The sequence below is a fragment of the Lepidochelys olivacea genome (genome assembly GCF_965140295.1).
Source record: "Lepidochelys olivacea isolate rLepOli2 genome assembly, chromosome: 1".
Taxonomy (NCBI): domain Eukaryota; kingdom Metazoa; phylum Chordata; order Testudines; family Cheloniidae; genus Lepidochelys; species Lepidochelys olivacea.
Window position 1 is genome coordinate 120381656 of NC_140411.1, and position 25648 is coordinate 120407303.

The 25648-nt window shown below is 40.1% G+C and overlaps 1 protein-coding gene across 3 annotated transcripts in view; it reads left to right on the plus strand.

Moving 5' to 3' along the window:
• Positions 1-25648, plus strand: part of AFF3 (ALF transcription elongation factor 3) — a 478017-nt gene that overhangs the window by 179225 nt on the left and 273144 nt on the right. For all 3 annotated transcript variants that reach the window (XM_084641601.1, XM_084641602.1, XM_084641603.1), the window contains exon 4: positions 20098-20142. In XM_084641601.1, coding sequence (XP_084497727.1) covers positions 20098-20142 — 45 coding nt within the window. The remainder of the gene's footprint in view (positions 1-20097; positions 20143-25648) is intronic.

The window sequence follows — 25648 nt, forward strand, 5'->3', positions numbered from 1 at the left end:
ATGAAATTAAGTCAAAGATGTCATTTGTATTACAGAAGCAATGCTTCAGTAGCTCAGTTAACTTTTTTTGGGACCACATAAACTAGATGGCATACAGCTTTGTTTCATTCACTATGATGTGATGTAGACGTGCTTGATCTCACTCTCATTCCTCTTTCTAAAGTCATTCCCCATTCTTCATGATGGGTCAGGCTGACAATAAACCAACTAGCAGTATAGCAGAAAAATGATTTTCCTTAGTAGAGGTCTGCTATCTAGTCTAACTTCAACTTTTTCTATGGTCTTTGGTAGCCTCATTCCACCTGTGAAGCAGTGCATTTCAGTGGTGGGAAATAACCCCTGTATACACAGCTTTTAAAGTGCTTTGGAATCCTTTGTGATGAAAGGAAGTGAATATATATGAAATTATTACATTATTGTAGACTATTTAAAATTATCCACATTCAATCCCTTTGTATCAGGTCAAATGGCAGAACATAACCAATGCCATATTGATTCTTTGTGAAAGGTACATCCAGTGTGTCATAAGCATTTCCCAAATGACGGACTGCAAGCTGAACACAGATAGCAAGTTACGTAACCTGTTGGTGTCTCAGTTTCCCACTCTGTGAAATGGAAATCATAAATACTTTCCCTTTGGGAATTGGCTCCCCACAATTGGCACATGCATAGGGTTGGGACTTTCTAGGAAGCTGTTGGGTTGTGTGCATGCACCCTCTGGATTGGAAATGAGAAATGAGAAGGACTGGATATAAAAATGGGTGTGCTCTGAGCTCATCTCACTTCCTTTCCAGTGACAGTAGATCTTGCAAAGGGCAGAGCAAAGTATCAAGCCGTTATGACTTTTTTTTAACTTGGTCTCTCTAGTGTCAGTATTCTGAGTGCAAAATGAACAAATATTATGCTTTTGCAAGACAATTTTGTTTTCAGTTTTCAAATTATGTTCTAGGATTTAAGATTCATATTGTTCTCTTGTGCCTTGAATTGAAACATATTACTAGGTAATAACCATCAGTGAAGTACGAAAAGCAATGGCATAGTAATGAAAACTGCATCGCTTTTCCCAAATTGTGGCCTCAATCCTGCATAGTGAGCTGTACAAGTGGATGTCAGTGACTCCATGTAGCCTTCATTGATGCACAATAGCCCACCACATAGGATCAGGGCCTATGTTAGCAATATTTTAGTCATGAACCTGGTTTTCCACCTGTTCCCCGTCTGTGTATATGTGTACTGAAAATATATAATGCTTATATTATAAAGAAGACTTGGTAGTGGAAGTGGTAGTTCCTACTGGCAACATTCTCAGAGAGTTGTAGAGCCGGAGGTAAAGGAAAAGAATACCTTTGTTGTAAATTAATTGCATATAAATGTAGTTGACAAAACTTCCACTGTGCTGGATATAAATCAGAGAGACAGACACAAATGAATATCCCCAAAATCAAAGGTGCTACCTTTATTGGAAAATTGGCTTCTGTAGTACTGATGATCCAAAGATCATGGAGAGTAGGCATTTGTAGCAATGAGAAGGAGAAATGGGGATGTTTTTCATGTGGCAAAAATATTTTTAGAAGCTGTTATGACACTAACAAGTGATGTTGCTAATCACATTATTATTCTTCATATTACAGTAGTCTCTAGAAACCCCATTAGTGCAAAGCACTGTACAGACAAGTAACAAAGAACACAGTCTCTGCCCAAGAAGCTTTGAAATTCCCATAGTAATAGTCACTTGCATCCGTACAATATGTTAATTTTAGCACCTGATTCATGATAGCATTCCTTTTCAGGACAGCACTTAAACACATGCTTAACTTTTTCGATTGACTTAAGACCTTTGCTGACTTGGGGGATTACTCCTTTGATTTCCAGTGCTTTCAAATGGGAACCAAATTTTTTCCATTCTATTCTTGATCTTGTGGCTGTGAATGATAGCAGTTTTCTGTCTGAGTATTAATGATTAATTTTTTATGATAACACTTGAAATATGTTTAATGATTTTTGCTTTATTTAATTAGACAAACTAGTAGTGATTAGAATATTTCTTTATTACACTGATGTTTTCATTTAAACTCAAAATGGTCATGGTGAAATTGTAGAATCAGTCTGCATTTGCATTCATTGAAGTTTTTGGTCATCATTTTTAGAATTATTAAATAGTGATGGACTAATATCCAGTATATGAGCATCACTGTATAATAATTTACTAGTGTTGTTATAATTTTACAAATATGTGAAATATGGTTATAGTGACAATGCAAAAGAAAAAGCATAGTAGGGCATTATTATTATAACCATAGAGAACTAGGCAGATTACCTTTTCCCAAGGTCAGCTGCAGGAAATATACATATCTCATGAAACTAACAGGATCCAAACTACTACCCTTCTCTCAGAGCCATTCAATTGGCAGTGTAGAGCTATTCCAAGAAAGCTAATTCCATTTTGTAGATGATTTTGATATTTTGAATTGTGGTTTCATTCCAATTCAAAGCAAAATCCCCAAATTGTTAAATTGTTCATGAAAGAGAATGGAGCCCTTGTACAGGGGCAGTCTGTCTGGAACCCCAGGGGTCCCTGGCTCAGAGGCAGTCCACCTGGCAAGCTGCCCCCAAGCTGTGAATCCTGGAAGCCCTGGGGTCCCCAACTTGGAGACAGCCTGCATGGTGGGCTGGTGCAGAGCCGGGCAGGCAAGCTGGCAGACAATCAGGTTTCAAAACCTGCCTGGCTGGCAGGGATCCATCAGACCCCTGCCTGGTTTCTGGAAGAACTTCATCAAAATTGAACTATCTCCAGACTGTTTCAATTTCAATGAATCAACAAATTCTGACGAAAGAAAGTTTCGTCAGAATTGTTCCCACCAGCTCTATGGCAGAGTCAATATAGAACTGACAACTCCTAAATTGCCAAGCCTGGCCTCTGACACACAAAATATGTTCATGAATAACTAAATGTCCCTGTATTCCGTGCTGGCTAGAGTACCTTGTTTGATAACAGTAATTATCCAGCAAAAACAGGGTCACAAAAAAGCGTTGACAGGAAAGTTTCACCTTGTGCTAATTCCATTCTTTCCCTAGCTAAGTGCAAGGCTGAATGTCTGGTATTGAAAATAGCACGGAACATTTGAGTCTTGGTCACTTGGCCCAACAGATTTCTTTTCTAGCAAAGACTAAGAAGTCACATGAACAAATGAAACATTTTGCAAATGCTAGCAGAGCTATGAACAGGGAAACAGAAACTGAGCCGGGAAGCATTCCAAATATGAATAGCCTATTGCATCCTCCTGAGAGGTATGAGATTTGTATAGTGTAGCTCTTTCAAACCATATTTTTATCAGCTTTCTCTTGTATTATATTTTATTCATACTTTGTAATATTAATATAGAATTGCAACTAAAGACCAGCAAAAGCTTTGTGTGTTCCTCATCCAAAGAGAACTATAACATCCAAAACCTCAGCCCCTGCTTCCAAAGTGTTAGTGTACAATGGGATGAGAAACTCATCCTTTCTAATAAACAAACAAGTACAATAAAACTATACAAATAATTTGATCTTTATCATTCATATTTTCTGAAAACAATGAGTGCAGAATAAACATAATCATTGGATGATTACAAATTATTCGGTCCAATAAACAAAGTGTGACAACTGATGACAATGTGGTATTAAATATCATATGTTCAATACATCCTGTCTCATCCAAAACAAATAGTTTTGGAGTAGTCCATGTTCATAACACATACATATTATGCAGATAGATTCAACACAATGCATACTTCTCTGTTTCTTATGCAATGTCCAAACATCAAGTGAAGACATTTTTGTGTTCTGTGTAGGGTTGCCACCTTTCTAATTACTGGTAACTGGACCCCAGAGACACTGCCCCTGCCCTGCCTCTTCCCCCAAGGCCCTGCCCCTGCTCCACCTCTTCCCTCGAGGCCCACCCCTGTTTTCGCCTCTTCCCCAGGCCCAACCCCCTTTCCCCCTGCCTCTTCCCCCAAGACCACACCCCCATCACTTGCTTCTCTCCCCATGTCCTCCTGTCACACTCTGTATCATCTCAAGGAGCTTGCCTGCAGGAAAAAGGAGGTCCCAGCTCAGCAGGGGCTGGCGCAGATTAATGAGCCACTGCCTCCTCCACACCATGGTAACCGGACTCTTGGTTCGGATGCCATTTAGGGTTGCCAGGTCCCCATTTTGACCAGACTTTCCAGTCGAAAACCAGGCACCTGGCAACCCTAAATGACACCTGGACACAGAACCCATGGGTGGCAACCCTAGTCCTGTGTATTACATTCATTTTTATTATTCCAGAATTCTGATTTGGGAAAACCAACAGTTATTATATACCCTGGCTTTTAATCACTTAATTTGTGCATATTTTATATATCCTAATAGCTGGCTTATAAAACAAATTACGAGACATTAATGTAATCAATGGATTTCAGATAGCTTTTTATTTTCACAGGTTAAGGTATTGATCAAAATCTCTGTTTTCTATCACTGGCTCATTTCACAAGTCAAGCCTGCTACTTTGCTATTGACTATTGAAAATCTCTCCATATAAATAATGATAGGCTTACTTCAGAGGAAGCTTTGATCCCCAGAACTTAACTAAAATATTTGCTTTTTTAAAAGTTCTTTTAAAAGTGTTTTAGTGTTCGTAATATAAATTCAAAGGCCTATAAACACTATCCCTTTTGCAGTTTCAATCATCTTACTCAGATTAAGCAAGCCTGTATGAACCATTTTTGAAAGTGAGACAGAAAGATGAAATCAGTATATCTTGACATTTTGAGAAGTCTTTTTGTTCCTCTGTCTTTTGGTGCCCAATAACAACTTACTCCAGGGCCATACCAGAGTCACATAAAAGAATTTTTTTTAAAGCTAGACGAAAAAGTTTAATGTGTTGAGAACAAAAAACTTGTTTCTTGATTTCCACTGCAGGATCAGAGATGGAGCCTAATATCCTTGGACTAAATTACCTGCAATTAGGCTGGGGGATTAAATAAATAAATAAAACACTCAAAAGCAGCAGAGAAACAATAAAGAAAATAGTAACATGTTTATAGCATTTATTAACCTGGAAATATCAACATGAATAAAATCAGTGAGAACATATAACAAAAGCACCATGGTTTCTCAACCTGAAGACTTCCACTTCTTTTGCCACTCTGAATTCCTTCTATATCAAATTATTTTCTGTGCTTCCTGTAATGATTCTGGGGCTATACAGAACATCCTAGGTATCAATGGAAATGGAAATCAGGATCTTCTGCTTAAAAAAATACATGCCCCATGTACTTGATCTAAAGGAAGAGTATGTCTAGACTTAAATGCTACAGCAATGCAGCTGTGCCACTCTACTGCTTCTGTGTAGACACTACCTAAGCTGATGGGAGGGTGCTGTCTATGGTGGGGGTTAGCTAGCTCTCTGAGGTGTGAATTTTTCGGTGTAAGTTCCTAGTGTAGATCAGGCCTAAAACTTCTGTTAGCTGTACTAGTGGTAGTAGGGCGATTTTCCTTTTTCAGGTTTCAGAGTAACAGCCGTGTTAGTCTGTATTCGCAAAAAGAAAAGGAGGACTTGTGGCACCTTAGAAACTAACCAATTTATTTGAGCATGAGCTTTCGTGAGCTACAGCTCACTTCATCGGATGCATACTGTGGAAACTGCAGAAGACTTTATATACACACAGAGACCATGAAACAATACCCCCTCCCACCGCACTGTCCTGCTGGTAATAGCTTATCTAAAGTGATCATCAAGTTGGGCCATTTCCAGCACAAATCCAGGTTTTCTGAGTGAGAAATTCCCAAGATATGGCACTGTGTTCGTTATTTTTCCTACTAATTTTTCATATTAAAAGGATAATGTCAATTTGAATGTTAAAAGTGGCTTCAGTCATTGCACCTGCCCCTGAGTGTGCCTGCCAGTTTTTTGTAGTTCTACCATTTTATTTGCCCATTTTTTTAAAAAAAAGTTTTTCTTCTCCCTGGTTGCTGTATGGAAGACCCATGCAAACAGGAGGGGAAACTGGCTAACCACCTAACTCTACAGGGAGAATGGTAAAAGCTGACTATACATAAAGTACTGTCAAATGCACAAAGTAAATAAAGTGGTAAAATAGAGATTTTTTCTCTCTCTCTAATCTCTTTCAATACGTGTTACTTGTGACAACCACAAGTAACTACGGTAATTATCAGACAGTAATATGATTTTCAGATGATGATATGCCTTTAAAAGGAACATTGTCATGTGGAAATGTACAAATGACATCAGCTGAAGATCCAAGGAGACAAAAGTACAGGCCTGAGATTCTGTACTACACCTGGAGGAGATGCAGCATGGAAAGGTGCAAACCAGGAGAGCCGACTGCTTCAGGGACCAGCGTGTTCCCCAGCATAAATCTCTAATTTCTGGTGCACTCCCAGGCTGCTTATGGGCTGCTTTGCTGTCTGTAGCACCTGAGAATTCCTGTAGCTGTACAAACTACATGGACTTTCCTCCCTCCCCCAACAAATACTCTACCCCTCCCTCCAACTTACCTCCGGCACACCCCCTCCATGGGGGCTTGCATAGGTCAGCATGCGCCTGTCCAATGCTCCCTGGCTGGCTAAAGGGCTTTTATGGCCCCTACTGTACACTGCCACAGCACTGACCAAGGGCTGCTGGAGAAAGGGGAGTCTCTCACCATGTTTTTTTGTTCGTTTGGTCTTTGTCCATGCTGCAACATCATCTGCTTGCTGAAAATATTGATTCTGGTTTTAACATTCCTGGAACTTTTAGATTTGGTGCTGGTTTGTTTGTTGCTCTTTTAATGATTGGAAGAATAATTACTTTAAAAGGCTTTTGCATGATATTGCTGGAATAGAACAGAGGGTCCCAGTCATGGTTATAGTGCTAGCTGCACTTCTGTCCTCTTTCTCATCTCTCTGAGAGTACCCGCTCAGACGTCAGGCCTTGTGTCCTTCCCTATCACCTTTAGCTGAGCATGAGGACTGGCCAACCCAGCTTCCAGGCAGATTAATGAGCTCAGCTGGTTTGCAATAGGACCGTCTGATTGGCTGACTCACCCGATTGGCTGAAGAGATCCAGCAGCCTGCTTTTAAGCTCAGCAGAAGCAGGTCGCTGTCTAGTCTTTGGTCCGCCACTGTGATCGCTCATGTTTCAGCCTTGTTCCTGCCCTGCTCCATCCTATGTCCTCCTCCTTGGCTCCTGACTTTGCCTCTGGCTCTGGTTCCTGACCCCTTCAGTCCAGTTCTAACCATTGCGCTGGACTGTCAGTGCCCGGGCTTCTGACAACATGAGCCGCAGTCACACCTCCTGATTGCATTGCAGGCGTACCCTCAGGCTGGTCAAACTTTTTCAGCCACTCACAGCAGGGTGTCATTTATCTCAGGGCTGGTCTGCATGGCACAGCAAAGTGCACCAGAGGGGTGTGATTTGTAAAGCACACTAATGTGCTGGGTTCTTAATTGTCCCGGGTAGACCCTGCTGATGCAATGTAAAAGGTACTAAACTCAAATTAACATACTCTAGTGCTCTTTGCCTATGTAGTCATAGAGTTTGAGGCCAGAAAGGACCACCAGATCACATAGTCTGACCTCCTGTATATCACAGGCCACTAACACCATCCGGCATCTGCACCAAACCCAACAACCAGAATTAGACCAAAGTATTACAGCCCACAGGAGGCTAGATTGTTATGTGTCACAAGCAGAGAACAGGGTAGGAATCAATGGTCAGTTTTCAGAACTTTGTGCAATTCTACAAATATTGGTTGAACCCAAAGTGTTTTTGTGAAACAGGCTGGGTTTGATGAATCAGCATGTTCTAATGAAACACCAATCAATTCTAGTCTCAAGGACCAGTACATTCCACTGCCCTAGAAAAGATGTATGTAGAAGTCTGATTTAAGAGAGAAGAGCCTTGGAATATCTTGGTCTGTCTTCCATAGTGATAGACACTCTGCTGTCTACTTCTAGGGCCTGTTTAACCTGGGACACTCTCTTGGGCTAGTGAATGGATAGGGCTGGAAGCCAAAATTTGCTGGGCTCTCCAGGTCTTGGAGGTTTTTTCAGTTAGGATTAGATAAGAGTCTCTGTCTCAGAACACTGAGAAGGCAGACATCAGCAATACAGCTCCCCTAATTGGTCTCTTCCTCATGTTCGCTACCTAAGCCAATGGGAGGGTGCTGTCTATGCTGGGGGTTAGCTATCTCTCTGAGGTGTGATCCTGGTTTTTCAGAACCATGAAGCAGATGTAGATGAAGACTAGATCAATTTTACCTCCTGGGAATCTAGACTATTTCACTGTGGTTGCTTCATTCTCTGTGCTGCTCCCTTGAAAGTTATGGCGTCAGTATCCTTATTTTGGGCCTCAGTGAAAGTGGCCTTTCTGGTGGCCCTTAGTGTCCACACGGAGAGTCAATGAAGCTAGATTTTGTTTCCCACAATGACAGAGTAATTCTTTGCCTGCTCTGAGCTTTCCCCCCAAGATTAATTCAGATTTTTGTAGGAATCTGAATATTATTCTCCCTTCCTTTTGTACTAGGTGGTGTTAGGGCCCTGAAGCTTGCTTTACCATTAGGATGAGGAATTCAGGCTCCCTTTGTATCCTTCTTCAGATCCCAAGAAAGGGTTTTTTGCTTCCAATTTGGTCACTGTTGAATGGATTAGAGTACGTTTTAAGGGAGAGCCTTCCACGCCTCCACAGGCATTAGAGTTTCAGTCAAACATTGTTTTGGGGTCCCTTTAGCAGGGGGGCGGTCTTATTCAGGAAAGGATTACACAGAATTCCATATTCCAAAGCCTTCCACCGGTAATAGGTTTAACCCTTTCTTTGCTACACTCTGTAATCACGTAACCTTTAGCTCAATGGGAATGAATACCAATTATCATTTATAAACAGTTCCTCTCATTATGCTCATTTATGGCATCTTTTATAGCTTGCTAATTACAAGCACACAAAACAAAAATATTTGGAGTTAAATAATGTAAACAGGGATGTAATTGATTTTCATGTTGAATAATTTTATTGATTTATTGTTAATTAAAATCTTTTTTAAAAGATCTCTTGGCAAATTAATCCATTTAATTAATTGGATATTGTCATAGCTGGTGGTATATACATATTAAGTTACTGAAAGATTAATAGTGCCATAATATTCTTTTTTCTAACTGTTGCTGCTTTACATATGTATATTAGGATTATTGTATATTCTTCCTGGACAAATACACTCAATATATTACACGTATATGGTGGTCTCAGTCCAGTTTCTAGTGGACAAGTGTCCACATCACACACAAAAAATACTACATTCCAGTTGACACTAACTGGCAATGCTGGCATTCTCTGTAACAGAGAGGCCAAGAATTGAACAGGAATGGAGACTGAACTCTATGAGTCGCATAGAAGGTCTTTCTAGGTTACTGTTGAGGGCCTTTGTGGGCTACGTGAGAAGCTCGCACTTTCACTAACGGTGCTTTACCTATTACAAAAACAAAGGACTCCAGTTTTCATTATGGAATCTTTCCAATAAAAGACTGTTATGTCAAACAGCTAATCAATTTAATATACTTACAGTATGCACTAAGATAATTCAGTACAGTAGTAAATGTACTGTGCAGAAGGCATTTTGAAAGGACTCCAATTAACTCTTTTGGAATGACATAATTTTTAGTGGCGAAGGAGGCATAAGGACTTAATTCTGCAATCTGTTGAGTACTTCCTAATAAGTGCAGAGTGCCTTCCACTCCTGTTGACTTCAGTGGGAGCTCAGGGCCCTCACTCAGCACCTTGCAGGATCAAGCACCTTATATTCCAGGAGCAATTTTAATTACCGCTATCTTATTATATTTTTCAGCTATGTGGCAAGAGAGTGTAATCACATCAGCATCCATTGTTTCATTAGTGAAGAAAAAACATTAATATATTATGACACAGTATTGATTTGATAGTCACTCTTTCCCAATAACAATAAAACCTTTATATTTTATTAATAGAACAATGCAGCTCTTGTCCATTACGCTCCCTTTGATTGTTCCTGGGCTGCAGTGTTTTTTATGAATAAAATGTTGAAGTCAGTTAAATTGCTTAGCCCATCTGCCTGTGCCATTCACTTGACGTCCCCAAGCTACTTTTATAGGAAACGTTACCAATGTAGCTGTGATAATTGATTGTTCCATTGTTGCTTGTAATGGATAGAAGGGGGATTTGAGGGAATTTTTTTCTTTTAATTTAAAATTTTAAAGCACCCACCATAATCTGTGAACATACTTACCTGACAATGTCTCTTTTGCTATTAGTGTCCTCACATTCTGAGTTCAACTGAGGTGGAAAGATGGAACTGCTAACATAGCCTAGGTGTTCTTTTGTTCTCACCCACTCTGCTTGTGGAGCCATACTACAATATGAAAAAAAGAAACATCCTGGATGTCTTGAAACATAGAAAGCACAATAGGTACAACTTAAGTTAGATACGGGTCCTACCTGGATGGTGAGATTCTCCCCTCTATTCTGTTTCCTTTGCCCTAGGTAAAAGGGCTGGAGCAGTGTGAAGGGACTTTAAAAGCCCTCTATCTGGAGAGAGGATTGCCCCAGCACAGACACTATGCAAGACAGGCATAAAGCTGTCCTCCATGGGCCCCTTCACAAGCTCTGGTGTATGGGGCATGCTGGGGCAGGAAGAGATGTGTTGATGTTTGGGCCACAGCATGTAGTGCTACAGAGATTTTGGGCAGCGCTGAAACCCATAGGGCAGACCAGAGGCTGCTGTAACTTAAGCCTGTAGGCTGTCTAAATTGTGCCAGAGGTCACTCCAGCCTCCAGAGTGGCCCAGAAGTGGGAGTGCAGAAGGGTGGCATAAAGCCCCCACTCAGCTTAGGCTGCGAGTTATGCCTCTTAGGATATATCTGCGCTGCAAGCAGAGGTGTGACTGCAGCACTAAAAACATACTGGAGTTGCTTTGCTCTATCTAGCTTGAATAACAGTAACAGTGAAGCTGCAGCAGCGTGGATTAGCCACTGAAGTAAAGCCTGAATGCTCAGTGCAGCTGCCCATGCTGCTGAGGCTTCACTGCTATTGTAATTCAAGATAGCTAACCCAAGCTAGCTTTGGTCATGTCTACACATGCAGCAGTCACCCCTGTGGTTACATTGTAGACGTATCCTTACAGGCATAGCACAAAATCTCACCCAGAGTCCTTAAACGGCCAAATCTCCCATTTACAAGGGAAGTTTGCTAGATCAGACCCTTAAATTGTCTGGACAGTTGGGTAATACAAAGAAAAGTGGATTTCCAAAATCATTTTCTGTATGGCATGTGCTATTTCTTAAGCTATAGTTTGCAGAAAATGTTTTTCCATTACTAAATGCAACCTCTTCACCCTCTCCATTATTTGTCTATGATAGTGGTTCCCAAACTGTGGTCCGTGGGTCAAAAGACAGACAGCTAAAAATATAACTTACTATCTTAATATTTCTTTTCCATGAAAGCAGTTGTTGTAGTTGTCACAGGCATGTTTTCTGAGCAACAGTGGAAGGGGAGATGTGTCCATGCAATCATTAACGGAAGGAGAGGTGGTCCATCAGACACTCTCATTACTACCATGTACAGAAGAATCCCTGTTTTGTAAACTAACTGAAGATTGCAGAGTTCATAAAATTGAATACCTCAAAATTATAGTAGGTACAATGCATAAGGTAAAGTGTGGTGCACTGTACTGTTTTCCTCTTGTTCTTCACACCAATGCAAAGCAATTTCCAATGCACTGAAGGCATCAGAATGTAAAGGGATGTTTACTTTTACTTCATCTATTTCAGTTTCGTTATGTGATTTTTTTTCTGGCAAGAAAAATTGTTAATATAACTGGTCTGTTGAACACTGGTGTTTGTAAAGCTGAGGTTCTACTGTCATCCATTCTGTGGAGAAGTTTAGGAACCACTGTGTTCTACAACTTTTCAATTTCCACCATTACCTTTCTTCTCTGCTGACTCCTCATCACCATCTGTCACCAAATCTCACTTTCCTTATCCAACTGGAAAGTACCAAATGACTCGCTGAGTTGCTTTGAATCTATATATCATCTATGATGAACAAAACAGGCTCTGTCCAATTAACGTGTTCTAAGCAGCTTGCAGTCAGTGCATATCTATTTGATCATTTTGTGTTCCTATTTGCCTGTAGATTTTTTTTTTAATTATTATTCATCGGCTTCCTAGCCAGAGAGTCTCTCAGTTCCTGGTACAGTTCCTGGGTAATGTTAGCACTCAAATTGATATGTGATCCAGGACTGAGATATCCAGATCCTTTCCACAGAGCAAAGATATGTTTTTTTAAATGCACACTTCTAAGCCTTCTTAAAAGAAAATCCTTGTAAACCTTTCTCCTCTTCCCTTTTTGAGGAAAGAGCATTGTTGCAAGGTTCAATTATATGAAAAATAATCCCCATAATAAATTAAAGAATCCATTTTGGAAAGATAATGACTATATTAATTAAAAGGATTGAGTTTATTAACAGTCACTGTGAATTATATGTTTTTAATAACTTTTTTTCTTTTAATTAGTACAACACTTTAATCACAGAGCTTGAGTAAAATGTTGTTTTTCTACTCCCAAGTCCCAGCTTCTAAATTTAGATGCCTTCCTAGGAAAACAATCAGAGGTCCCTTGTAAAATTAGAGTCTTAGGTCCAAAGCAGAGTAATAAAAAGCCTAAGAATGAATAGCTATTTTTTACAGATTATAACCAATTGTATTTTAAATTACACGCAAAGAACTAAGGTTGCAAAGGAAAGCACTGAAAAGTTAGGAAATGCCAACTAAAGCTTCCTGTGCAACTTTGTCTTTTTTTTATTTATGAAAGTTGAAATTCTGGAGAACAAGATGTCGCCAGAAAATAGTGACAGGCTGCTAACCTGTCCCAGTTGGCTGGCTGACCTATCCCAGTTCAAGCCCTGCTTGTCTGCATCCTAAGGTAGGGGCATGAAGTCTTGCTGAGTAATATGGATGGTGAAATACCAGAGTTAGCAACACTAAAGTGCAATAGAAGAGACTACAATTCATCATCTCCTCCTGACACCCAGCACATCTTCTCATAGTGACTAAAGTAGATTCAAATGGGAGCTGTCACTGCAACTGCAAGGAGGAAAGGGAGCTGTGGGGGAATGCTGTTCTTATGACACAGGGAGGAACAGGGGAGCTATCCCTTTGAGCAGTGGAAAGGGATTGGCTCATATAAGAGCTAGTCAAAAAATTTCCAATAGAATGTTTTCCTTGAGAAAATTTTATTTAGTTGAAATTGAAACTTTCCCTGGGAACTTTCTGTGTTGGTTTTGATTTAAATTTTGTGTCGATTTTTAAAAAAATAGCACTTTAGTCAGTGAATGTTTGGACTTTATCAGAATGAAACATTTCAGTGTTTTGTGTTGAATTCTGTTTTATATTTAAAATTATGCTATAACATTTTTAAAAAGTAGAAATTGGAACAAAACATTTCAATTTGAACAAAACAAAATTTTTCAAAAAATTTGTTTTTCCAGGAAATTTTGAATTTTTTTGGTTTTGTTCTCTTTGGAAAGAAAACAAAATTCAAAATGTTGGAATTTCCCATCAAGTAGAAATCGTGACTTTCAGCTATCTCGAGTTGTGGTCCTTACCACAACTCTTGCCTTCCCGTAAATCAAAGGGGTGGATGCAATTGCTGCTCCTGCTGTTACATTATCCCCTCAGCCTGAGCTCTAACTCTCTGCCAGGGAACATGCTCAGTGCAGTTGTCATATTAGGGAGTTTTTGGGGGCTGCAACATGCTCAGTATAAATGGAATGTTCCGAGATGTAAGCAGCAAACCGCTAACAAACCCTATTAAGCATGCACAAATGGATTTTTTCAGTCTGATGACTCTGCCAAATATAGACACATTTTCATGGGAACGGTAAAAGTCACCTCTCTGACCCCATGACCATCCACATGCCAAATTTCATCTTCCTGGTCCTTGTAGGCATTAAAGCTCTCCAAAGAAATGATTACGGGGGAGAAAATTTAACACTGGAAAAACTCCCTATTTTTCCCTTGCCTTATCCTCAAAAATAGTTTAATTGTTGTTGCTGGAATTTTCCTTATCCCCTTTAAACAGAACAACAACAACACTATTGAGACAGAGCAAACATGCAGTATTGCAACCCAAACAATACAAATTCTGCAACTTATAAAGAAGGGAAAACAGGGCTTATTATGGAAAATATTAGGTATCCTTAACTAGGGCCATCTCTAGTAGCTCCTACCTTAAATGAGAATGCAGCAAAAGCTTTTTTTACATGAGGTAAGGGAAAAGTGTAGGCATGAATGCAACACCTCAGGATGAATGAGAGCAAGAAGAAGGAAGCACTTGTTATGAGGCATATTGGTGAGTCTGAAGTTTCATTCAATGGGAATTGATGCCTTTTATTTCATTAACAACCTGGGCCACAATGCTTCTGTACCCTTCCTTTAGTAAAATAGGCCCTATATTGATTTCAATGGTAGTTAGGCACTTAACTGTCTTTGAGGAAGCAGTTTTTTTTAAAGCACCAATAGTTCCTGTGCGATAGTACTTTCTATCCAGATGTCTTTTATTCCTCTTAAAAATTTGGATGTTTTCTGCATTGAAATAAAGATTCACTCTCTTGTAGACTATGGAAACCTGTTTTTGATATATAGGCAGATCAGAGTTCATGCCCATGCATTCGGTTTTTTTGGTTTTGGGGGGTTTTTTTTAGAAGAAATAATCAGTACAAGTTGTAAGCACTCATCAGTTACCAAACAGAACTTTAATTTGCTCTGCATGTATGAATTCCAGCAATATAATCTTACATTGCTTGATAATGTAACCGCCACCTATTATTCCAGCCTATTATAGTGTTTGCGTGGTGTGGAGATGTGAGCAGAGAGGCAGTTATGTATCAGGAGGGTGTCAGAACAGAGTATTGAATCCTTGCAGTCAGGAACCCACTTTTGAAAGGACCCCAAACGTACCACCAACTGACACCAAACTGGTTGCTGATGTCCAGCTTTTTAATGCCAGCATGGCAAGAAAGACCCAGACTGAGTGGGCAGAGGCCCGGGAGGTACAGTGGGTATATCTCAACATTTAAAATATTTCAATAACTTTTAACTTACACTGAAGAAAAAGTGCAAAAAGTGCAAAATGCAAAGAGTTAGTGGAAGTACTTAATGCAACACAAATAATGATATAAAAAACTTTTGCCATAACAATCTCTTACACTAAGGCTACATCTACGCTACAGTTGGAGTTAGGGGTGTGATTCCCAGCTCATATAGACACACTTGCACTAGCTCTCATCTTACTAGTACTCCACCTACTTCTTCTGCCCCCTGTGGGTACATACTTGGGGTGACTAGCCCATGCGGCCACTCACCGCTGCCCGTGCTACACTGGCTACATTGCTGTTTTTGGCATGCTGGCTTGATGAGAGCTAGCATGAGCATGTCTGCGCAGCTGGGAATCATACCCCCAGCTCCAAGTGTAGATGTGGCCTACATTTAAACTAGATTGCCATGGTAGATTGTTCTCCCTTTTTTCAGTGTAAAGATTTGAGAGGAAAGGAAAAGGCTCATAAATTGGGAATTCTTTTAATACAAGTTCCTTTATAGATCACTCTGTGAAAGCTGTTGGTAAGAAAAAAAAAGAAAAGTATAAAATAAAATATGTACAGATGTAGCTTTCTTGCAATTACATCCCATATCCCAAGAATTCAGTGTAGTCTTTATTCAGCCTCGTTTCTTACAGCACTCTGTGCTTTGCATGGTAATTAGCTCCTTGTGTTATCAATGATGTGATGCCCCTGGCTATTTCTTCAGTAATAGCTGCTGTTATCCTTGACTGCAGATCCTCACATCTTCCTGTCAGATTCTGTGTGTGCGTGTGCGTACAAATGTTTGGTGTTTTGGGGGGCTGCCCTGACTGAGAAATGAAGATAATGGGAAAAGCATCAAAGAACTAAAAGAATCATGCCCACTGCCTTTGATACGTGAACTAGAGTTGCCAGAATTTCACTGAGAGTTCATTGGAGGTTCGGGGAGATGAGTCTGTTGTGATAGATTTCAAAAAGCAATGATAGGCAAATGAGTTCATCAAAGCTGGTATAAATAATAAGTTAGTAACAGCTCAGCAATTCAGCATGAAACAACACCCAGAAACCTCACTTCCTTTAGTAATAGTTTCTTTTAGTTTTGAGTTTTCCCCCAAAACAGAGTAATTAAAATGTACATTGCACAAATCTTTTGCTGTATGTACATTATCAAGAGGGAGAAAGAATTACATCGTTCAAATTATGGGCACTTTTTATATAGATTTATTCAGGCACAGGGTCATGTAGTATACACTGAAAGAATAGTAGAAGCAGAATGCAATTTAAAATGGGCAGATCTAGCCATGTAAATAGGTGAAAGTGTATAGTATTTACAGCGTGTAAGTAATAGATGATTTAAAAAAAACTTTCAGTAAGGCAAATTTACAATAAAACATTAACATACTACATTGTATATTACTTATTCAGGATCAGATTAATATTCAAAGAACCTGTCTAAAGATTCTGGCCTGCTTGCTGGGGAGCCCTCCTCGTCTGTGTACACTAAAAAAGGATGACCAAATTTCTAAGTACCAATCCTCTTTTTGGCGCTTCTCTTGTGTACATTCTTGGTGTGAAAGTTTTTCCATTACAAGACAGTTCATATTTTACCATGCCACAATTCTATAGTCAGAGGGGTTACATTTTTTAACTAGTATGTAATACAAAGGCTAAATACTAACAATAAAAATTAATTGATTTGTCTTTCTTTTTAAAATGTAGATCCTCTACGGGAGCATTAAGTAAGTAGGTCAGGGGATCTTTAGAAAGCTGGTATTTTGTTATAAGATTAATCCCTTTAATAATTTCCTCCCCCAAACCATCTAAATCCTGGATACAACCACCATATTTGCAAGTGTGTTCCTCTTTCCGTGCAAGCCCTCCAACAGATCGCATCTTGATGCAAATTGCAGGCGGAATTTACCACCATGTAAAATTTTTCATACATACAAGGCATGTGCTGTGCCAGGAGGGCTTTGTGTGCTCAACTGTTAATGATGTTGGTGTGATGACTAAGCATAGAACAGGCTTTTTGGGGAAGGGGGGATCCATGGAGAGGAGAAAAATAAATCAGTTAGTGAGAGGAAAATAGAAAGTCCACAGAATTTTGTGATTTTTCTTCATGTGTGTTTTTTTCTTGTTAGTATTAACTTTATTAGCAGCATCTGTTGTATTGTTACTCCACTAACAGCAAAAGCAGCATATTGCATTCTTTGATTCATCTGTTGCAATGATGAGTTCAGAATGGGGCTATTTGCAATTGACTGTAGTTCCTTTTAACCAGTGATTTGTCAAATATGAATAATTCTTGAAAGGCGCTTTATGTTGCACCCAGTTCTTCTTTTACTGAAGTCAATGGCATAACTCTTATTGACTTTTAAGATGGCAGACTGTACTACAGCAAAAGAGTTAAAGACAATTCATTTGTTTAATAACCAAGGGCCATATTCAGCAAAAATTTTCAGGAATGCTGACAATAAAAGACTCATGAGTTCCCATAACCTGGCATGAAATAACAGCCACAAAAATTATGAAACATAAATTATTGCCTTAATTCTGACTTTGCTACCCCCCTGAGACTTCCAGAGCATATGAATTTAAACCCTCTCTCCAAATCAAATCCTCCCTCCAACTCTGCCAGGAAGCACAGCATCATGGTTATTGTACTTCTCTGCACTTAGCATGATCTTCCGGGAGAACCATGGTATTAACATACAGGACTAGAGCAAACACTATTTGGCTAACAATACCATGTAAGTATGAAAAGCATAAATTTTCAGAAGTGGTTAGTGATTGTAGGTGCCTAAATTGAGACACTTTAGAGGTATCTGATTTTCAGAGGGCAGGTGCTCAGCACTTCGGAAGATCAGGCATGTTCCTCAGATTGGACACCTGAACATTTAGGTATCTGGAATCACTAATCACCTTCAAAGATTTGAGCCAAAATTCCTAGCTCACTTCAAAAGTTAATTATTAATAATAACAATAAGTACACATTTATTTTTTCTCCCACTGTTAAACAAAAGAGTCAGGGCCACATTCTCCCATCTGCTAAGTTCATTGTGTTCTGCATAAGCAAAAATCATTTCACTTGGTGGATTCTGCAGTGTAAAGTGAATTTAAACGTTTGGAGACTCCCGCTGGAGAGTTCCCCCTGTTTAGCAGGAATTTCTAAGTTATGTAAAGCTGGCAGAAGCAGCTAGACCGCCTTCTGCACCTGCTTCCCCACTCGTCCTTGCTGCCTGCTTTAGCAGAGCTGCACTGCACAGCATAAGAAAGGAAGAGGGTATGTTGGGGCAGAGATGGGAGGCAGGGGGTCAGGTCAAGGGAGGAGATGGGGATAGCAGAGCGAGATTCCACTGCACCTCATTCTCTGCTGGTTTCAATGAATCTGAGGCACATGCTTAAAGTTAAACATGTACTTGAATGTTTTGCTGAATGGGGATGGACTTAAGGACCTGTATACAGAGGCAGATTAGGGGTTTGTGGGACCTGGGGCCAGAGCAAGTGGGAGGCCCCTCCCCAACCCTTCTGCCTGCAGTCTCCCCCCTCCTCCCCCCACCCAGCGTTCCTGCTGGGGAGCAGGGTCAGGCACTGGGGCTTCCCCCACTCCCCAGCAGGAGCGCCGGGTGGGCAGAGCAGGACAAGCCCCCATGCCCTGACTCTCTGCTGGCAGGCAGAGTGGGGCAAGCCCCTGTGCCTCGACCCTGCTCCCTGGCAGGAGTGGGTTGGGGCGTGCCCATTTTTCCAGGCCCCCCAAATTGGCCAGAGCCCCTGGGTAGGGGCCCCATTGGCCCAGTGACTAATCCGCCACTGCCTGTATAGGTAACTCCTCACAATTGTGTGTACAGTGTTCACTGTGGTTAAGTCTATGCTGCAGTATAAGCCCATGGTTCAAACTCAGGTTCAAGCCAAACCCCCTTTCCATCTACACACAAATTGTGCTAATCCAGGGCTCAGACCAAGGGTCCCAGGACCCCACAAGGGTGGAGGATTCCGGTCTGAGTCAAGCCAGGACCCATGGTTCAAGCCCTATTGCTTTGCAGTGTAGACTCAGCCCCACTGAACTCATACTCTGGGAGTCCTCTAAAAGTATCCCACAATGGTCTGACTTTCTTTGTCCTCTGGACAGTCATGTTTGGTGGACAGTTAAGTTTTCTCACCCTGTACCATGAACAAAGGGCTAGAAAAACCACTTTTTGGGAGGGCGCTAGGCAGTCTGGGATATGGATGGTTGCACTCGGGTCTGCATAATGCAGCGTAGACACTAGAATCCCAGATTGGGACCCACGGTTTAACAGTTCCTAACCAGGGGTTTCAAATGAGGGTAGATGCTCGTTCCCTAGGTTACAAACCCAGGGTCTGCTAACTCAAGTTGAACTACCCTAGGCTAACATTGCAGTGTAGACATACCCTGAATGGCCCTGTTAGACCTCTGATTTACCTATTGAACACAGCTCCAAGAGTTTAAACGCTTGATTCCATTAAAGTTTCTGTAGTCAATAATGGGCCTAATCCTTATGGAAACAAAACTACCCTGGGCAACCAATGGGAGTTTTACCTACAAGAAGGAGCCAGTCTGTTTTTGTTAATTTATTGTAAATAAATTTATAGTAAATATATTAGGTCTGTGTATATACAGTGACTATTTTACCTATACATATAATAACCACATGATATGTGTGAAATGAACCACACCTAAAGTAAATGTAACCAGAATCTTATAGATTAAATAAAAATATATTGTGGTCACTCATTTAAAGAATAAACATTTTAAAAAAAATTATTTTCTTGTAGAAAAAGTAGGAAATAATTTCTGAGTTTAACACATCACCAGTATTCTGATGCTAGAAACACTTGACATTGACTTGAAAATGTACCCAAGTCTTGAGTACATCTCATGTAGCCACATATCCTCAAACCGGCCATTTGTTATTTCTTACTTAAAAAGTATTTTCCTCTTTGTTTACAGGAGAGTGGAACAGGAGATAACAGCTGTATTGAAGAAATTTTGCGGGTAGGAACTCTTTAATTGTTCTGTCATTATTTCATTAAATTTACCCTAAGGAAAGAGAAAGTTTAGATACTAGAATTCCTACTTTGGTACCTGTTTACTTTTTTTGATATCACCTTTCTAGAAAACATGTAAAACATGTAAAAACAACCTCTTGTGCACGGGATTTCACTGTTGCTGACTAACCAGGCATTCACCTGGAAGCAGACAATGGGACTGTAATGTATAAGTATGTTTCAGGTTTACAAACCATGAAGTGTGTGTGTTACCATTAATCAAGATTGTCAAAAAACTTAATTTGGGGCAGAGGATGTCCACAAGGGTCTTTTTTCGCTTGGATTTAATTAAAATCCATTGTACGGTTTTGTTATTAATGACATGTTATGTCATTATGCCTATTATAAAATCACAACATACAATATCTGCAAAGTTATTTCAATATTTTGCCATCACTATATTTCTTTATCACTTTTATCACAATAAATTCTAGTTTGCATTCATGGAGTAAATTAATGCACTTCTGGACTCATCTAGGCTTCAATATATTTTGATATTGGATATTTTCTTAAGTAGGCAAACTTAAAAGCGTGTGATTTTTCCATATATATTTAACTCCTCTTTTATGGGTTCTCTTTTTAAAGTGGTCATCTAGTAATTTACATTCTCTAGAAAGCTGATATTGTACTAAATAAAGCACAAGACAAATTAGACCAGATGGCATGCCAAAACCTCAGTAAAAACACCGTTATTTTATCGTGTTTCTAGCTCTTGAACATTGTATACACACTTCTTTTGGAACTGTTTAAGAATTACAGAATTGCATATCATTATTTGGATTAAAACTCTACAGTGCATGGTTAAAGACAGTCGTTTCCCAAATAATTTATTAAATACATCTTTTAATTCTCAGACTGGACAAACAATTTTTAAAAGATTGATTATGATGGATTTCTTATAACTGTATTGGCAGAGCTTTTACTTAGCTACCATTTATAGAGTAGGCTTTTCTGAGGATGAAATGCATATTACATAATTCTATAGCCTTGGTCCCTGTTGCTTTGTTACAAATTAAGTAGCAAATAATATAAATCATAAACACTTTTTTACATTTTCAGTATGCACTGGGTGGTGGATGTCAGTCTAATTCACCCACTTACATAAGATTTTTATTCAGGAAAATTAAAGAGAACAGTTGAAGTTTTTAGTCTCACTCTTATTTAATTTTTAAGGAGAGGAGTGTAGACAGTATGATTGGTTTAGAAATATAGAGGAAGACATGGTCCCTTCCATAAGGAGCTACACAGACTTATAAGACAATAGAGTTGAGACACAAAGTACTCTGGATAATGAGGGATTGGAAGGTGCGGTCTCAAAATGGTAAAGACAGCTTCTCTCTCCCTCTTCTTTCCCTCCCGCCCCACTTAATTTCACATTCCCCTGGAGAATTAGTGTTGAAAAGCTTCATAGTAACATGTATTTTAAGGAGGAATTTATGCAGCACATCAGAGGAAGAACAGGCCCCTTGTGCTGCTCACAAATTATTTCATTTTTAATTTAAAAGGGGAAAAAGCCACTATAAGCAATTTTCCCCAAGATCTTTTGCTTCCCTCCCACAGGTCATGATGTTAGATGTAACTTCATCTTCCTCCAAAGAAGGGGGGCTTGGGGAAGAAAACACTTAAGGGCAAATTCAGTGCCCTGCCAGAGTAATGAGCTCAGGAGCTGGACAGATGCAGTCTGGCGTAATTTTCCTCTTTCCGGTCTGCAGAGCTATTCCATAGAAGCCACTGCCACCCAAACACCCACACAGCACTAGAATCTTGGACCCACCCGTACACTGTCCCCTCCCTCTCTTACACATTGGCATGCTGGGAGCCACTGTGAAGCTGAGCAATGTGAACATCACCTGCAGTTAGGGTGACCAGATGTCCCAATGTTATGTGGACAGTGCCGATTTTGGGTCTTTTTCTTATATAGGCTCCTATTACCCCCACCCCCATCCCGATTTTTCACACTTGCTGTCTGCTCACCCTACCTGCAGTGCCCACTGAAATCTTGACACCAATGCTACTGCCAGGGGACCTTCTGCAGCTTGGAATCTAAGGTTGGATTTGCCTCTTAGCATGTGAGCACAAAAACTAAGCTTCTCTGCTGTTACTGCACATTGTAACATTCCTAAGCTGCAGGATTCATCTGCCCAAAACCACATTCCATAACCATCCTCATTTGAATAGGATTATCTACATATGGAAACCAAATGTAACTTTAATTTTTAATTTTTATTAAAAATGAAAAGACTATAAAATGACCATTGCTGATGTTGTCAGAACGACTCTGCTGCAGCAAACAGTTAGGGATTGATATGTGCTAAAGAGGAGTTTGTTTGTATACTGACTAATTAAGAGGTTATTGAAAGGTTCTCTTGCTTTCATTTCTTCATCATTCTTGTTTCTTCCTGAAGTTTCAACCCCTTGAACTAAAATCACCCCAGTAACCTAACTGACTTCAATAAAGTTACACTGGGCCCCTTATCCTCAACCTTCTTGTGACAGTTCTCAGGGTATCCCGGACCGTGAGTCAACTTGTTACCCCCTTTGCCCTCAGCTAGAGGGAGTTTTTCTTGTGGTAGTGGGATGTCAGCTCCGTGACACTGCCAGTCCTTCAGCCACTCAAGCACTTTCCTCTGGGCTTATGCCAACCCTTCCTTCACCTTGCAGATTAATACTCAGTGCACCTCAATCCCCAAACCCCCACTGAATTGTTTCCTTGTGATATCCAGTCCCTGACACTGGCTACTCGCAGAACTTCCAGATCCTCTGCACCCAAAGGTGCTGTATAAATCAATTTACAATTTTTATCTCAAACCACCACTCCTGTAAACCACACAGCACTTGTGAGCCCTGAAGATCAAACTAAAGTAGGTTTATCTAAGAAAGAATAAAGATTTAACTAGAAACAAGAAAGAGTGATGGAAACTGTTGGGGGGTTATTCCTTTAGCCACTTACTTACCTGGTCCTTCTTGCATGAACAGAGAGCAACAATACCCGAAGTCCAAAGGTGCAAACAATTCAATGTTTATTGGGGTGAACTTTCAGCAAGCATGATTCCAGTTTCCTTCCTTAGTATCCCCCTTCCCAGCTCTGACACCACAGAGCCTTACTTGTGTCCCTGTTCCCATTCCGCCCCCTTAGCAAAACATGATTCCAATTTCCCCACCCCCATTCCCTGTTCCCATTCCCCCCCTTAGCAAAACATGATTCCAATTCCTCCAAACCCATTTCCCCCCTTAGAAAAACATGATTCCAATTCCCCACTCCCATTCCCTGTTCCCATTTCCCCCCCTTACTTCCTGATTGACTGCAGACTATATAGTAAAACTTGAGTTCTGCTTAGCTATACCTTAACCTATCATTTTACTGAAATTTAACTAACCACTCCTAACATATTGTAACATGATTATTTAAAAAGAAAAGGAGTACTTGTGGCACCTTAGAAACTAACCAATTTATTTGAGCATAAGCTTTCAAAATAAAATAAATAAATAAATAAATAAATCTCCTCACTGTATTTTCCACAGTATGCATCCGATGAAGTGAGCTGTAGCTCATGAAAGCTTATGCTCAAATAAATTGGTTAGTCTCTAAGGTGCCACAAGTCCTCCTTTTCTTTATATCCTAACAGAAACAAGTGGTTACAATGCAAAAAACAACATAAAATGCGAACCTGAGTGACAGACTTATTAATAGTTACCTTTCTTATGCAATAAAGTAGATTTTCCCCCAAAAGGTCAATCTTTTGAAGAACTGCTTGGTTTTGGACAAACCAGGATCCAAGCATTCATAAATGTGCCTCCTGCCCCACCGCTCCTCAAGGGGTTTTCTCAGTGTCCTTCCCTTCACTCTGTTACACTGAAATCAGTCTTTTTTTTTTCTTCTATTCATAGATAGGGTGAATCCCTGTCTTGTTGTAAAGTTTCTTTTCTACCTTGAAGTGGTTTCAATTGTTTGTTGTTCCTGCTGATGGTTTCCCATTCAAAATCATAGTATTGCACAAGGCTACACAGTTGAGCCTGGCATTGCATCACCGGCCAGACAGGACAGTGTGACAACTCCCCCTTGCCCAAACAGGCCATTACTGAGACATCCTGATGCCTAAAGCACACGTTCAATATAAATATATTATTCCTTAAATATTACCTGCACATACATCTCACAGTGGTTATGAATGTTGACAAGTTATCAGCTTTCTGTAGGTACCTTACACATTACTTTTTATGGATAAGTATCCTGCAAGACCTATTTTGTTTAATGAGTTCGTTAGGTCTGAGGTGAGAGTTGTTTGCAAAGGTCAGAGAACCCTTTGCCAAGCAATCTCTGTGTCATGCTTCTTCATCCTATTTGCTCCATTTTCAGCCCACCTACTCAGGTTTAAGGACCCTGAAACACAGTGTTTACGCGATAAATAGAGAGTCCTTAAACCTGAGCAGGCATGCTGAAAATCCAGTAAATAACCTGAAATTGATTTGAGTTGAGGAGATGAAACAACCAAAATAAACAAAAGCTGCACAGCTCAAAAGGCAAACTTCTCAACTACTCTTCATGGATGTCTAGTCATCAGCACAAGCTCAATATAGCTAAAACAGAGCTCTCCCTCTCCCCTCAAGCCCTTGCCTCACACCTTCCTTCTCAGCCGCTGTGGACAATATCATTATCCTGCTTGTCACTCAGGCCCATAACCTAGGCATCATCTTCAGCTCAGACCTTTCTCTCAGTCTTCATACCCAGGCTATATCTAAACCTTGCAGATTCTTTCTGCATAACCTCTCTAAGACATAGTGTTTCCTCTCCATCCCCACAGCTAAAATGCTTATCATCTTGCATCTCGATTACTGAAACATCCGTTTTTCTGGCGTTGACAAACACAGTCTTGTTCCACTCACATCCATTCAGAATGCTGCTGCTACTGCTACAAAGGGCATTTTCATAGCCTCTCACTTTGCCCATGTCAGCCCTGTCTGTGAGTTCCTCCACTGGCTCCCCTTCTCCATCGTATCAAACGTAAGCTAGTTGTCTTCACTTTCAATAATGATACGTATGTATATCAATATCTTTCTAAACATAGATGTAGGGAGAGAGAGAGAGATCATAAATATTCACTTCGTAATTTACCAGAATCCTAACTTTATCAGCTACTTTCCACCAAAGCCTTTTGTTATACGGACAGACAAATCAGATATAGCATTGATTTCTTGGATTTCAGAAACAGTATTTTTTAAGCAATGTTGTTTCAATACTTTCTTTGAGCCCACATAATACAGCAAAGATTTACCTTCTTTCAGAATAGGGACAGCTCCTGTGCAGATAAATAGTGATGGAAGAAACTCAAGGAGCGACAGTCCTTGTGCTCCCCTGAGTATAACAGCTGCTCCTGGCTAGCGACCCGACAGGAGTGGTTGGGAGGTGGAGCCATAGTCCGGTTTCCCTTCTTCTTGTGCAGGCCAGCAGTAAC